At 40.0% G+C, this 14,795-nt stretch overlaps 1 protein-coding gene across 5 annotated transcripts in view; it reads left to right on the top strand.

Moving 5' to 3' along the window:
• LOC103397520 (proprotein convertase subtilisin/kexin type 5) overlaps nucleotides 1–14,795 on the top strand; it is an 87,311-nt gene that overhangs the window by 34,478 nt on the left and 38,038 nt on the right. For all 5 annotated transcript variants that reach the window (XM_017043095.2, XM_008335811.3, XM_008335812.3 and 2 more), the window contains exons 11-17: nucleotides 815–932; nucleotides 3,904–4,092; nucleotides 4,528–4,664; nucleotides 5,250–5,387; nucleotides 5,647–5,746; nucleotides 9,723–9,916; nucleotides 14,604–14,688. In XM_017043095.2, the coding sequence (XP_016898584.1) occupies nucleotides 815–932; nucleotides 3,904–4,092; nucleotides 4,528–4,664; nucleotides 5,250–5,387; nucleotides 5,647–5,746; nucleotides 9,723–9,916; nucleotides 14,604–14,688 (961 nt within the window). The remainder of the gene's footprint in view (nucleotides 1–814; nucleotides 933–3,903; nucleotides 4,093–4,527; nucleotides 4,665–5,249; nucleotides 5,388–5,646; nucleotides 5,747–9,722; nucleotides 9,917–14,603; nucleotides 14,689–14,795) is intronic.

The following is a 14,795-nucleotide window of genomic DNA, read 5'->3' on the forward strand; positions in this document are numbered from 1 at the left end:
CTGGGGGGCCTGAGAGCTGCGTGAAGTATGGAAGGAATTCATATTAGATTAGCTCTACCCGTGACCTGATTCGTTTCCAAACATTCTGCTCGCAAAACAAAATGACTGGACTGTTTTAGTTCCAAAAATAACACCTGGTCAAAAAATGTCAGAAGGAACCCATTATACATTTTTCTTTCATTTTGTGATTCAAGAATTTTTAATTAAAAAATAAACATCTGTTTTGGAGGCTTAAACCAATAAAATCTTTGTGTTGGGTTTTGCTCAGTAGTGCCCAAACTTTTCCCTCTAATGAAAACTTCATAGTGGGCTGCAGGCCAAACCTCTTTGTGGATGCTGATGTTCCCAGTTATTTGTTTAATGCGTCACGTTGCAGTATTGGGTGAACAGATTGCCCTGCTTAAGAAATTCACAAATTGCCCAGCGGTGAATGATCCCCAACTCATACTCATCAGCCTTGTGATTTCATAACTGTCCCTACCACGGCGAGAACGTTTGGCAGTTTTATTGTGTTTTAATAGCAACAAATATGTATCTCATCACTACAGCAACCAGTGTTTGCAGCAACTTCTATTTTACTTTTTCACATCACTGTACATAAAGAAAAGTGAGGATTTTGGTTGAACAGGATCCTAAGTGAAAAAAAAATCTCATTATATTTATATTTAAATATGATATACCTTTGGATATTTAAAAAAATCTAAATTTCTGTGGGCCCTAGACATCTAACCCGGTTGGGATAAACCAATAATTGTTTAAAATGCAATCGTAACAGGCATAGACAATTGTGAAAATCCTCTCCTGTTCACTGCAGTCAGCCACCTGTACGGTTTTGGTCTGATGGATGCTGAAGCCATGGTGAAGGAGGCCGAGCGATGGAGACAAGTCCCGGCTCAGCACGTCTGTGTGGAGAGCGCTGACCGTCAGATAAGGTAGATAAGGTCACACACACACACACTCACACACTCACATACACAAACACAAAGTTGATTCTTGTACATAAAGGTAACTTCTGTTGAGCAGTTTTCAGGTGCCTTGACCTTTCTCTCAGCCCACTCAGGGCAGACGTTGTGTTTCACCATGAGTGGGGACACACTGACGTCAGACCCAGATGTATTTCCTTGAAAGATTCTTACACAGCCTGCAGACTTTAGGGAAGGCTCTCATTACATTTTATAAGCCTGCTGTAGAGATTTATAAACATTACAGCGACATGATCACTATTGAGGTCAGCAATTTGGAAGTTTTAAACAGTACCAAGTTAGTGTTTGTGTTTTCTCGTCTAAGCCTTTAGCGCAGCTTTTTGTGCATTGGAAAATTACTTTAGTGCTTCTCCTTTAAAGCCTTCTCAATTCTTAAAGTATCTTAATCTCCTTTAGTCTTTATTTGTTCATGATTTATGATAATTAAGCTATCATTAATATGGAAAGATATGCAAAGGTAATCGTAATACAGGGTCTTTGGTGAAGTAATGCTTTTCTTGGAGTGTGTGTAAATGACAACAAAATGACAAAATGTGTAGTGACTGTCTATTAGAGTGATGATATTGTGGAATTATTGGATATACACTGCATAATCCTATGAATGTGTCAAAATGCATTAAAAATGTAAATAGGTTAGTTTTACAAATTATTGAGTGCTACAATATATACTTTATCTATATATATTTATGTATATAACTCTCTTTATATATACATTTAATTATTTATTTAAATATCTGCATATATAAATGTGGTGCAACGTTCCAGAAACAGGTTTTTGTAAATACGTCTAAACCGCCACCTCTGTTTCTTTTACATTTCCATCTTTCTTTTCGTCTGTCTTCCTTCTTTGTTCAATGTTTTTCTGTCTCTGTAGTGTTTTATGCAGCAGCATGTGTTTGAAAATGTGATTGTGCAAGCTGCACCTTGATAGGGGCCAAGCATTAGTTCTGGCAGTGTTGTTCTCACATAAGACCTTAACTGCATGTGCACATGTGTACACGCACACACTCATGGGTGCGCACACACAAAGCACACACACACAGGGAGCCAGGACTTCATAGCTTGTTATTCTGGATGCAGCTGGAAGCCTGAGTGTTGTTCTGTTTAAGGCTGCCTGGCTGAACTTGGGCCATGAACTGATTTGCTTTCAGTCAAAGGCTTGATGTCCAGCATCTGTGGCTATTATCACTGTTTCTGTCTGTTCTGCTCCAGCACTTAGGTAAGCCTGCATTAGCCTTATGTAAAGTCTGGTTCATGTCAGAGGCATTTATGCTCAAGTCTTTGTACCCATGTTATGCGTGCTGCAGGAATTTGCCAACATTTAAAAAAAAAAAGTTACCCCACTGTAGAAGTCACTCAGAGATTGTGAAATGGTCGTTCAGTGAACGTTACTTTTTCTTCCACTCACTCCATAATTTGCTCACATAAGTTGCAGCCATCACCTTATGCTGTCTTTCCACACACCCTCTGGCTGGCCCCTCAGACTGGGTTTGGTAATGTCTGTCTGCAATCGCTCCCCTCACTCCACTTGGAGCACAAACCAGGAGAAACGCCTGATCTGTGTGCAATCAGACTGCCTATAATCAGCTGTGTATCTGCTGGGCTCTGTCTTATGTGTTTGGTTCAGTTATCTGTTATGTGTCATTGAGAAGCCAGAGCTGTGATATCAGCCCCAGACTCCCCAGCCATTCCTACTGTCTTCAGTCATCGCTGCAATTATTGATTATTTTCTCATGAATTAATCAGGCAGTTATTTTCTAATTAATTGGTTTGTCGTCAAGTTAATAAAAATGCAGAGAATGTTAAACATTATTGATCGTTGTATCCAAAATTTCTTGTTCCTGTTCTGCAAGCTAATCTTTGGTTTATAAAAACACATTTGAGGAAAATCAAGTTACTTTATAAGATTTAAAATATCAGTTGATTTAATTGATAAGTGACTGATTCAGACTCTAACGTTGTTTATTTATCCACTATTTATCTATTTATTTGTTCTTTTATTTTGACTATTCAAACTATGAGAGACGGACAATGCAAATACAAGTGAAACAACTACAGCCGTGTTGCTATTTTAAGCTTAATTTAATAATTCAAATACCTTGAGTTTAAGTAAAAAACTAAAAAAGATGGTATTAATGTCTCAGTCAAATAAATTTCATCATACTGTGACTGTGAACCCAACAATCTGGGTCTCAATCTAAGGAACAAGTTCCAGTACAGGATCAAGTTAGCAGTCGACCCAACTATCCCTTAATCCTCCTCAAATAAAAAACACAGCTGAAGAAGAAGAATTAAAGTGATTCATTTTTATGATTTTTGCCAACATGTATACTTCACCAGCTCTGTTCAAGTTTCCAGTGAATGAGCCTTGGATCTGATCCAGTGCTACAGCCTGACTCTGTGAAAGATTGTGTAACGTGTCCCCTATTTCTATTCTGTTTTGGTGCACACTGCTCTTAAATTAGCTCTTTGGATGATCTTCCATATAACAGATGTTTCTCAGGTGTTTGTTAGATGTCTGCATTATTCTGTGTGTGATCTTTCAGCTGTGGAGCTGCACATAGCAGACGGAAAAAATAATGTTCCCCATCTCTGCTCTGCTCATGATTCTTGGACACATTGACTGGCTAGGCTTTAAATATGGAATTCATTAATAGGGCCTTTTGTGCATGCTCTAAAGAAGTAGAAGTCTACTGGCAGGAGCTGATAGTCCAAAATGTTCTAGTGCAGTGAGACCACCACGACTCTCAAACAAACATTATGGTCAGGTGCAAGTAATTTTTTTATTTCATTTTGTTCAGGCCCACCTTAGTACTATTATGCAATGGATTGTATTCAGTCTTGAATTCTGCTGGCACTTTTCATGAATTCTTTGTGGGTATATTATTTCCCACTAAAACTGTATTGTAATTTCATTTAGAACAATCCGTCCTGAACATGTGGTTCGGTCAGTCTACAAGGCTACAGGATGCACTGACAACCCCAACCATCATGTGATCTACTTGGAGCACGTTGTTGTACGGATAACAATCACACACCCCCGCCGTGGAGACTTGTCCATCAACCTGACGTCACCCTCAGGGACCAAGTCACAGCTGCTCGCCAACAGGTAATGTTCATGTACTATATATAGAATTAGAAGTGTCCAATTAGATTGAAAGTTGTTTGACATTATCTCTAATATCTTAAGTGGAAACTTAAAAACCAAGATGAAGAGTAAATAGAGCAGAATCAGTAGATTCCCTTTAGAAATTGTAATAAGGTGGTATTTGTGAGATCAAAATATATTTACTTGTAAAACCTTTGAAATATTAGATTGTTGTCTGTTTAAGGGCCACCAGGTTGACCTTACGTAAACCGTGGTCCTCTGCAGTGTTTGTCCACAGCTCATTAGAGGCTCTGATTGCACTTGGTGGAGGCTTGAACAGTTTATTCTGGCATTTGCAACACTTGAGCAGTTTTCTCATCTGATATCATTGTCTGATTTCTCTGTGTGTGTTTTCCTGTGTATGTATGTATGTGTGTGTGTATTTCTGATTTGCAGGTTGTTTGATCACTCTATGGAGGGTTTTAAGAACTGGGAGTTTATGACCACCCACTGCTGGGGAGAGAAGGCAGCAGGTGACTGGGTCCTAGAGATCTACGACTCGCCTTCTCAGCTTCGTAGCCAGAAAGTACCAGGTAAAAGGAGATGGTTTTCAAATAATTTCGAGTTTTTAAAGAGTTTTTAATCCTGAGTAACAGGAGGAAAAGTGAGTAGCAAGTTAAATGTGTGATGAATTAAGTACTACTGTGTACCATCACCCTGACTGTAACCTGCAGTTGATGGCGTGGATATGCATTTGATACAACAGAGCCAGCAGACTGTAATTTACTTCAATCTATTTTGTCTTTTTGCATTCACTTAACAGTAAAACCATTTTGGTCTGAGTGTAAAATCGTTTGCAGGTTGATTCCCAAAGTGGTTGGTGTGTTGCTCTTGCTGAAAAACTGTTACTTTCCCTTTTTTTTATTTTCTATGGACAAAAACAGCTAAAGTCATCAAGGTAAATGTAACAATTTTATGTGTTAAAAAGCAAAACAGTAGATATGTTTTATTCTTATCTTACATTTTGTTAAAATGCCAGGTAAAAAAGGGAGTGTGTGCCCCCTTCTATAATCTCAGAGTGAGAGAAGTGACATGGATTAAAGACAAGTGTCATAAATACACGGAAAGACAGTTTATGTTGTCACTGTGTGACATTTGTGGTGCCTGTGTTTACACAGGCAAGCTGAAGGAGTGGTCTCTGGTGCTGTACGGCACTTCTGTCCACCCGTACTCATCTCTGCGCAACGATAAGCCCCGCTCCACAGACACACTCACACTGACACCCACAGAGGAGGAGTTCACAGAAGAGTACAATGGTAGGTGATAAAATGCAGGAGTGTCTGTGCAGAGATTATTTTACTGCTCTGTGACTGTGGCAAGTTATTGAATTGTTTAAGAGTGGAATAAAAGCACCATTTAAGTCACCAGAACTGATTGCTTCCAATGAATCTTAACTTCCTGTAAAGATATTAGGCTGCTAAATCCTAACATTTAACTGCCTTAGTTTTTAAATTCTGTAAGACTAGTGTGTGAATTCTCACCATCGGGATTCATATAATTTCTTTGTATCTCTAGGTCCCTGTGACGCTGAATGTAACGATGGCTGTGAAGGCCCTGGGCCCCATCACTGCATCAACTGCCTTAACTACTTCCTCAAGTTCAAGAACAACACCAGGTCAGAGACATAAACAAGCATTTTATAAAAACATTTCAGTAAAATGCAGGTTTTTGGTTAAGGTTAAATTAACATTAACAAAAGTATCTTTTATTATATTATATTTTCACAAACCGGCATCAATCGTAATTCATCAATCAGCATTTTCAAATACTATATTTCACAAGCCTAATGAGCTAAGAGCTCTCTTAGTAGTGATTCAGTGGAAAAAAAATTGTTGTATTGTTTGTGGATGGACAGTATGCACAATAAATCTCTCCTGTACACAAGTGAAGGTGAAGTTGAAAGGATCCCAGTAGAAGGTATATTTGACTCAGGTGTTTTAATTTTGGGAGCACTTGTGGATCACAAACAGTCTGACAAAACTTAACACGATCTAACAGGGCTGAACATGAAAAGTTTAGTAAAATCATCAGACAAAATAGGTTTTTAGGTATTCTGTCTATGGCCCTTGTTTACAAAAGCTGCCACATTCACACACAAGGAACGAAGGACCTTTACTCTGAATGCAACAGATATTGAAGTATATTCAAAAATACAAGAAATTTGACTTTCATTCAACAGGATAATTTGGTTCAACTCTTTCAAACATGCATTTGAGAATTTTGAAAGTGTGAATTTTACTACACATCAAATCTGAAGCTTCATCTTGTAACTTGTGTGTCTGCATTGTGTGTTAGTGTGTATGTACACATTAGTGTGTGCCCTTAGGATCCCATTAAGGATCAAAGTCTGCTGTAATTGCCTTTGTGTCAGCGGGGCTCTGCACTAATAAAAGGCGAAGCGCTGCAGGTGCACCAGAATGTGCAAGCTTAGGTGCTGCCTTATCATTAGTCCACTTCAGAGGTGCGCTGCCCTTTTTCTGCCACCGCAGGGAGTTGTTGATGAGGGTAGATTGGGCAAGGGTTAAACAGAAGAGGAGTGGCAACTCTGTTTAATGTTCACATAATTATATCCCTACATATGTGTTTGATGGCGTAGACCCTCAGTGCGTTTTCTTTAAGTTGGCCTAGCTCTATGTGTGTGTTAAGTTTTTTACTAATTATCAATTGCACCATTTAGAAAAGATTAGACTATATCACACACACACACACACACACACACACATATACATGTATATATATATATATATATATACAGTATATACAGTGGATATAAAAAGTCTACACACCCTTGTTCAAAGCCAGGTTTTTGTGATGTAAAGAAAAGACACAAGCATAAATCGTTTCATAACTTTTTCCACTTTTAATGTGACCCATAACATGTAATAGCCAATTGAAAAACAAACTGAAATCTACATGAGGGAAAAATACAAACCTAAAACAACCTTGTTGCATAAGTATGCACACCCCTAAACTAATACTTTGTTGCAGCACCTTTGGCTTTAATTACAGCACTCTTTTTGGGTAAGTGTCTATGAGTCTGGCACATCTTGATGTCACAATATTTGCCCATTCCTCTTTGCAAAATTGCTCCAAATCTGACAGATTGCGAGGGCATCTCCTATGCACAGCTCTCTTCACTCCACACTCCACAGAAGTTCAGTCGGATTCTGGCTGGGCCATTCCAAAACCTCAATCTTATTCTGGTGAAGCCATTCTTTAGTTGATTTTGATGTGTGTTTTGGATCGTTGTTATGTTGAAAGATAAACTTCCTCTTCATCTTCAGTTTTCTGACAGAAGTCAAAAGCTTTTGTGCCAACACTGACTGGTATTTTGAGCTGTTCATAGTTCCCTCCACTCTGACCAAGGCCCCAGTTCCAGCTGATGAAAAACAGTCCCAAAGCATGATGCTGCCACCACTGTGCTTCACTGTAGGTATGGTGTTCTTTGGGTGATGAGCAGTTTTGTTTTTGCGCCAAACATACCTTTTAGAATTATGGACAAAAAGTTCATTGGACCACAACACATTTTCCCCACATGCATTTGGGAGATTTCAAATGTCTTTCTGCAAAATGTAGCCTGGCTTGGATGTTTTTCTTTGAGAGATAAGGCTTCCGTCTTGCCACCCTTCCCCCACCGCCCAGACACATGAAGGAGATGGGAGATTGTTGTCACATGTTCAACACAGCCAGTAGTTGAGAGATATTCCTGTAACTCCTTCAGTGTTGCTGTCGGCCTCTTGGTTGCCTCCCTGACCAGTTTTCTCCTTGTTTTTTCCATCAACTTTGGACGGCCATCCTGTTCTTGGGAAGGTCGCTGTTGTGCCATATTTTCTCCACTTCTTGATGACTGTCTTCACGATGTTCCATGGTTGATTTAACTTCTTAGAAATTGTTTTGTACCCTTCTCCTGACTGATACCTTTGAATAATGAGATCCCTCTGATGCTCTGAAAGCAAGACGTGGCTACAAAAATGTGATGGAAAATCTACTAGAACAGCTGATTTTTATTTGGGGTTCGTCAGAGGGACTTTACATGGTGACATGAGTTTACATGTAACTGGTTGAATCCAAACACAGCCATGCCCCCGGTTATACAGGGGTGTGCATATTTATGCAACAGGGTTAGTTTAAGTTTTTAGTTTTTATTTTTCCCTCGTGAAGATTTCAGTTTGTTTTTCAATTGCCTATTACATGTTATGGGTCACATTAAAAGATTAATTAATAATGATAATATTATTATTATTATTATTATTACTATTATTATTATTATTATTATTAATAATAATAATAATAATAATAGTAATAATAATAATAATAATAATATTATCATTATTAATTAATTGCCAATTAACATGTATGTGACGGGTCACATTAAAAGTGGAAAAAGTTATGAAAAGATTTATGCTTGTGTCTTTTCTTTAGATCACAAAAACCTGGCTTTGAACAAGGGTGTGTAGACTTTTTATATCCACTGTATGTGTGTATTATATATATATATATATACAATATATAATACACAATACAATTCTTAAGTCACAGCCAATTTAGCATTTATTTAACCCAGGAGTGTCAAACTCATTTCAGGTCCCACATACCACCTAGGTCCACATTTTGTCCTCTAGTATCCATGCAAAAAGTTGAAGTATATTAGAAAATATTCATATTGAATGAAATATAATTTTAGAAAACAAGAACATCAAGAACATGGAGTGTTTTTACTTTCTAAATTCACCAAGGGGGCCAAATTTAACCCTGTAGTTGGCTGGTTTTGGCCCACGACACCCCTGATTTAACTGAATATTTATTTTTCATGAATTAATCATTATATACAAATATTAGATATACTTTGACTGACAATTACAGTTTGTTATACTCCCCAAATTATCCTATAAGCTTTAACTTAGGTTGTACTGTATGTGTTTGACTCACTATTTTTTATAATTTTCTGCCATTTTGAGAGCCCAACAACTGGTACTGTCCTTTGTAAAATGTGGCAAAATGTCCATGACTCTAAATCACTTTTCACTTGTCTCTTATTTTTATCAATACCATGCAAATTCATGTGAAGTTTTTCACAAACCATCCTTGAATAAAAAGATCTGACTCCTAAAAGCAGAACAAATGTATCAGCTAGAGGGGTGGGTAGCAGGTGATTGTGTGATTGCATTGTTTTTGTATATATTATAGTCAATTTTGCATTTCTGGATTGATCTACATTAGGGTTTACCGTTGGATCTACATTCTCCAGTATTGCATTAAACTTATATAAACGAATAGTACTAATAGTAGCTAAAGTACCTTAAAATAAAATAAAAGTTTTGGCACAAACCACTGCAGTATGTGAATAAAGCTTAGGGAGAGTGTGTACTCTGTGCTCGAGAGGATCTTTGGAGAGAGATCTTACACCTAAGGAGCAGAACTGCTGGGGCCTGTGAAGTTTTCCAGCAGATTTTACACCTGTTCACAACACAGCACAATCCCCCGACCTCCCCTGCGCACACACACACATACAGCCACTCTTATTTGCGTTTTTCTGAGCACTTCACTTCAACATTATGGATTTCACTGTAACCTTAACTTTGTCTCTGCAGAACCTGTGTGTCAGAGTGCCCCAGTGGCTTTTTCCATGACGATAGAAAGCGCTGCAAAAAATGCTCCTCATCCTGTGAGACTTGCATCGGAAGCCGCAGCGATCAGTGCACCACCTGTCGGGCTGGTCACCACCTCAACGAAGGCACACACACCTGTGTGGCCAGCTGTGCAGACAGCTTCTACCTTGACTACGGTTGGTCTCAGTCAGACCTACGGGTTCTTCACATGATTGCTGGCGATTGCGCCGCATTATGTCAATAATTATTTTCCATCCTCTTTGGTTTTCTTTCATCAGTCTTGATTCCAGCTTGAGTCTTTTCTAAGCTTCTTTTGACTTCCCTAGTAATTTTCCCCTCAGCATCTGTTTTCTATCAATTATTAAATGTCACTTTAATGTTGTTGCAACGCTGTAGCCAAAAGTTTACTCCGCTTACAAATTCATTTAAAGGATTGATTGTTATTAATCTACTGTTCAGATTGGGGCAGGTGGATTATGAAGAAAGTGATTAATTTTTTTTTTTAATTTTTAGTTGTTTTTATTAGTTGATGTAATGTCTTATTTAGTGTACTTGCTGACCTAGAGTCTGAAATGTCAAGCTGATTTTCTCTTTCCTAATCAGGTTTTCTTACCACGCAAACCAGTGCTTTTGTATTAACCACTGTTGTACAGAGCAGTGCATTGAGGTTATGATACATAATTTTTTATATGCACTGTACATACTTCATGGTTAGCATTGTGTTGGCCAGCCTGGCTGAAGTAACCCAGGAATGTAGACTGCAGCTATATATATCATCATAATTATATCTTCACACTGGTCTTCAGCCTATGCAGTGTGAGTCCTGGCAGCTGTGAGAGTCACTGGCAGCAGATCTGATGTAATCTGATCGAAGTTTAATCATGACATTTTTTAACAGGTCTGTCTGGAGTTAATTGACTTCCCTGCTGTAGAAGTGCCTGTCTTTAAAACCACATACAACACACATTTGTTTAAACAAGCCCAAAGAAATGAAGGATATAGGAGGCTTTGACTTTTACCTAAGTGAGTTTGTCATCAGAATTTGAATCCATTCCAATTATTTTGGTGTAGAACAAGTCATTTCAGACAACAAAGGACATTTTATTTCCAATAACCAGGAAATCATCAGGAAATCCATCCATCCATCCATCCATCTTCAACCGCTTATCCGAGGCCGGGTCGCGGGGGCAACAGTCTGAGCAGGGACACCCAGACTTTCCTCTCCCTCGACACTTCCTCCAGCTCTTCTGGGGGGACCCCAAGGCGTTCCCAGGCCAGCCGAGTGACGTAGTCGCTCCAGCGTGTCCTAGATCTTCCCCTAGGTCTCCTCCCAGAGGGACAGGACCCGAGCACCGCCCGAGGGAGGCGTCCGGAGGGCATGCAATGTAAATGACAGCTCTCGATGTAGAGGAGCAGCGGCTCTACTACGAGCTCCTCTCGGGTGACAGAGCTCCTCACCCTATCTCTAAGGGAGCACTCTGCCAGGTCTATCCAGCTTTGCCCCCCGTAAGTGGAGCCAACTAACCACCAGGTGGTGATCAGTTGACAGCTCAGCCCATCTCTTCACCCGAGTGTCCAATACATACCCCCTTATGCTTGAACATGGTGTTTGTTATGGACAAACTGTGACTAGCACAGTAGTCCAATAACAAAACACCACTCAGATTTAGATCGGGGAGGCCGTTCTTCCCGATCACGCTCCCCAGGAGGAGCACAGGAGACAGGTATCCGGGTATTCTACACTGCTATTCGGCCCGTAGGCCGAAACAACAGTGAGACACCTATCCCTGACCCGAAGGCGCAGGGAAGCGACCCTCTCGCCCAGTGGGGAGAACTCCAACACACGACCGGCATAGCCGGGGAGCTATAAGCAAGCCTACGCCAGCACGTCAATCTGGGGCGATGTGAACTTCTTTGGTGTTGTGGTTTTCTTCATGGGGGGAGGGTGGGGCCTTGTTAGACCCTACCAGGGGCATTAAGCCCCCGACAACATAGCTCATTTTATATATTTATATATTTTATATATTAAAGCTGGATTTTATTTTGTGAGGAAGTGAGGAAACAATGCCCAGCATACAACAAAGAAAACTAAGAGAACCCCGATCTTTCCTCCAACAAGCAAAAGAAAACAAAATACAGGGTTTTTAACCTAAACTGACTATCAAGAACAAGAGAAAATGTTTTAAACAAAAACAAAGGGCTTGTCCCAAATCTATTTTCCTCCTAATTACAAACAATCAAAGGTTACATAAGATAAACAATACAGAGCACATGGCAAGGTGTCAGCAGGCCTTAGCTCAAGGATGATGAAGGGAAAAAGGGAAGAGGGCCGGTGCCAATCAGTTTAAATTGACGTCATCGACCAATCCACTCTAACCCAAATCCACATACACAGGAGACAAAAAACACATAAAACACATTTACACAATACATGTCCTCAGACAAGGGTCATTACACACATCATAAACAGACTGATGAGAAACTTGAACTGATGAGGTTCAATAAATAAAATAAACCTAATGTAATTGTAATTGATGGGGGATAACATGCTAGAAAACCAAAAAAGGTGTTCACGATGTGATAAAATAAATAAATAAAAAACTGGTATTATTTGCAATATTCTCATTCTTAACTTTTACTGTGAATTTGACAGCCCACTTGAAAAGTTAGATTGGTCTGGGTCCTTTTCAGAGAAGTTAGTGTAGTGATATAAGATTGATGATTGTTTTTGGTAGTTTGTATTAGTAATAGGCAGAGGTGGGACCAAGTCATTGCTTTGCAAGTCACAAGTAAGTCTCAAGTCTTTGCACTCAAGTCCGATTCAAGTCTCAAGTCAAGACAGGCGAAGTCCGAGTCGAGTCCAAGTCAAGACTGAAAAGTGTCAAAGCAAGTCCGAAGTCTTGCCGTTTCTGTTTCCGAGTCCTTTCTAGTCCTTTTAAACAAAATAATAATATATTTACACAGATCACTTTTGGTTTTGGAGAAAGCATCAACTCTTGTCAAGTCATAGGGCTCGAGTCCAAGTGAAGTCACGAGTCATTGATGTTAAAGTCCAAGTCGAGTTGCAAGTCTCTTTACATTTTGTCAAGTCGAGTCTAAAGTCATCAAATTGATGACTCGAGTCTGACTCGAGTCCAAGTCATGCGACTCGAGTCCACACCTCTGATAATAGGTATATCCATTGTATTTTGAATAATCTACAATGTATGAAAATGTAATTTCTTAATCAGGCACTGCCAGTATTTGAAAATAATTTGGACTTGAAATGAGCAGGAACTTATCCAATTGGTTTTTGGGTTTTTCATGGTATAGAATATGTGAAAAACATGATGACCCATTGTGTTTAAACTGATAGAGTATTAAAACATATTAACAGCTCTTGCTACATTAGACTTTATTATTATTACTATTATTATCATGTGTGAGGATGCATATAAACTCTGCTTTCTCCTCAGAACAGGACACATATAAAAGCTTAAAGGAGAGACTAGAGCATCATCGTGTCAAGGTGTTGATTGCCACATGTGTGATTATTGTGACCGTTCTCATCCTTAGCATTGGACTTGGAGGTAAGAAGCTACTGTATGTATTGTGTGACTTTTTTGTGAATTATTTGTCATTCTGACACAGCACACCACTGCACGCACAATAAAATGTTACCTCCGCTTTTAACCCATCACCAAAGCGAGCAGGGGTACAGCTTAAGCTGTCCAGGGAGCAGTGTGTAGGGACGGTGCCATGCTCAGAGTACTTCTGGTAACTTGGCAGCTGGTGGTTTCGAACCTGAAACCTTCCAGGCCCAAGTCTGCTTCCTTAACCACGAAGCCACCACTCAATAAAATTTCATATGATCGTTAAAGAGTGAAAATAAATTAATATATGGTCAATAATAATACAATTAAGTGGTTTACTACTATTATAAATTACTCTAGCACGCCGTCTCTCACCGCGGGCAACTCCAGAGTAGAAAAGGGTCCAGCCTCTCTCAAGGAGTTGGGTCCCAGAGTCCAAGCTGTGTGTGGAGGTGAGCCCGACTATATCTAGTCGGTATCTCTCAACCTCCTGCACAAGCTCAGGCTCCTTTCCCCCCAGCGAGGTGACATTCCATGTCCCCATAGCTAGAGTGGTTGTCCAGGGATTGGGCCGTCGTGGTCTCCGCCCACAACCGCCACCCAAATCACAAGGCACCGGCCCCTTGTGGGCCTTCCTGCGGGTGGTGGGCCCACTGGAAAGCGGACTCACGTTGCTTGTTCGGGCTGAGCCCGGCCGAGTCCCGTGAGCAAGGACCCGGCCACCAGGCGCTCGCCTGCGAGCCCCAACCCCGGGCCTGGCTCCAGAGTGGGTGACGCCCATCCGGGCGACGTGAACCTCTTTGCTGTGTTTTTCTTCATCAAAAGGGGGGGGTTGAACCGCTATTTGTCTGATCCGTCGCCTAGGACCTGTTTGCCTTGGGAGACCCTACCAGGGGCGTTAAGCCCCCGACAACATAGCTCCTAGGTTCATTCGGATACTCAAACCCCTCCACCACGTTAAGGTTGCGATTCAAGGAGAGGATCATCAGGAAATGTTGCACTAAATTAAGTAGCTTTTTGTTTACCCATAAACAAATCATGTTGTGTATCTTACTTGTCACGAGGGCAGCTGTGTTGCTGTGTTGTTGTGTACCGCCTCAAAGCTCGTCAGTAAATTCTTCCAAATTAAATATTTATTCCAAATCTCACTTCAGTTCTGTCTCCTCACCTCATTCAGAGGTCTCTTTACCTGCTCAATTCTTCTACCTATCTCTGTCTTTGTCGCTTCTCTTGTAGTCACTGAACTCATTCAACTTTATATCATTATTTTTTTTACTTCTGTCTCTTCCAGATTTCAACATTTGTAGGAAATGCCCAGAGAACTGTAAGAAGTGCAACAGCTCCAATGTCTGCACAGAATGTAACCCTGGGATGAGGTAAAGTAATTTCACACGAGTCACATTTGATGGTTTTTTCCATATTTTGTATTTTTTTTTTTTTTTTTTTTTTCAGCACCAAGGGAAAACCCACCCCCTAGGGACCA

This window comes from Cynoglossus semilaevis, chromosome Z (genome assembly GCF_000523025.1).
Source record: "Cynoglossus semilaevis isolate Cse_v1.0 chromosome Z, Cse_v1.0, whole genome shotgun sequence".
Taxonomy (NCBI): domain Eukaryota; kingdom Metazoa; phylum Chordata; class Actinopteri; order Pleuronectiformes; family Cynoglossidae; genus Cynoglossus; species Cynoglossus semilaevis.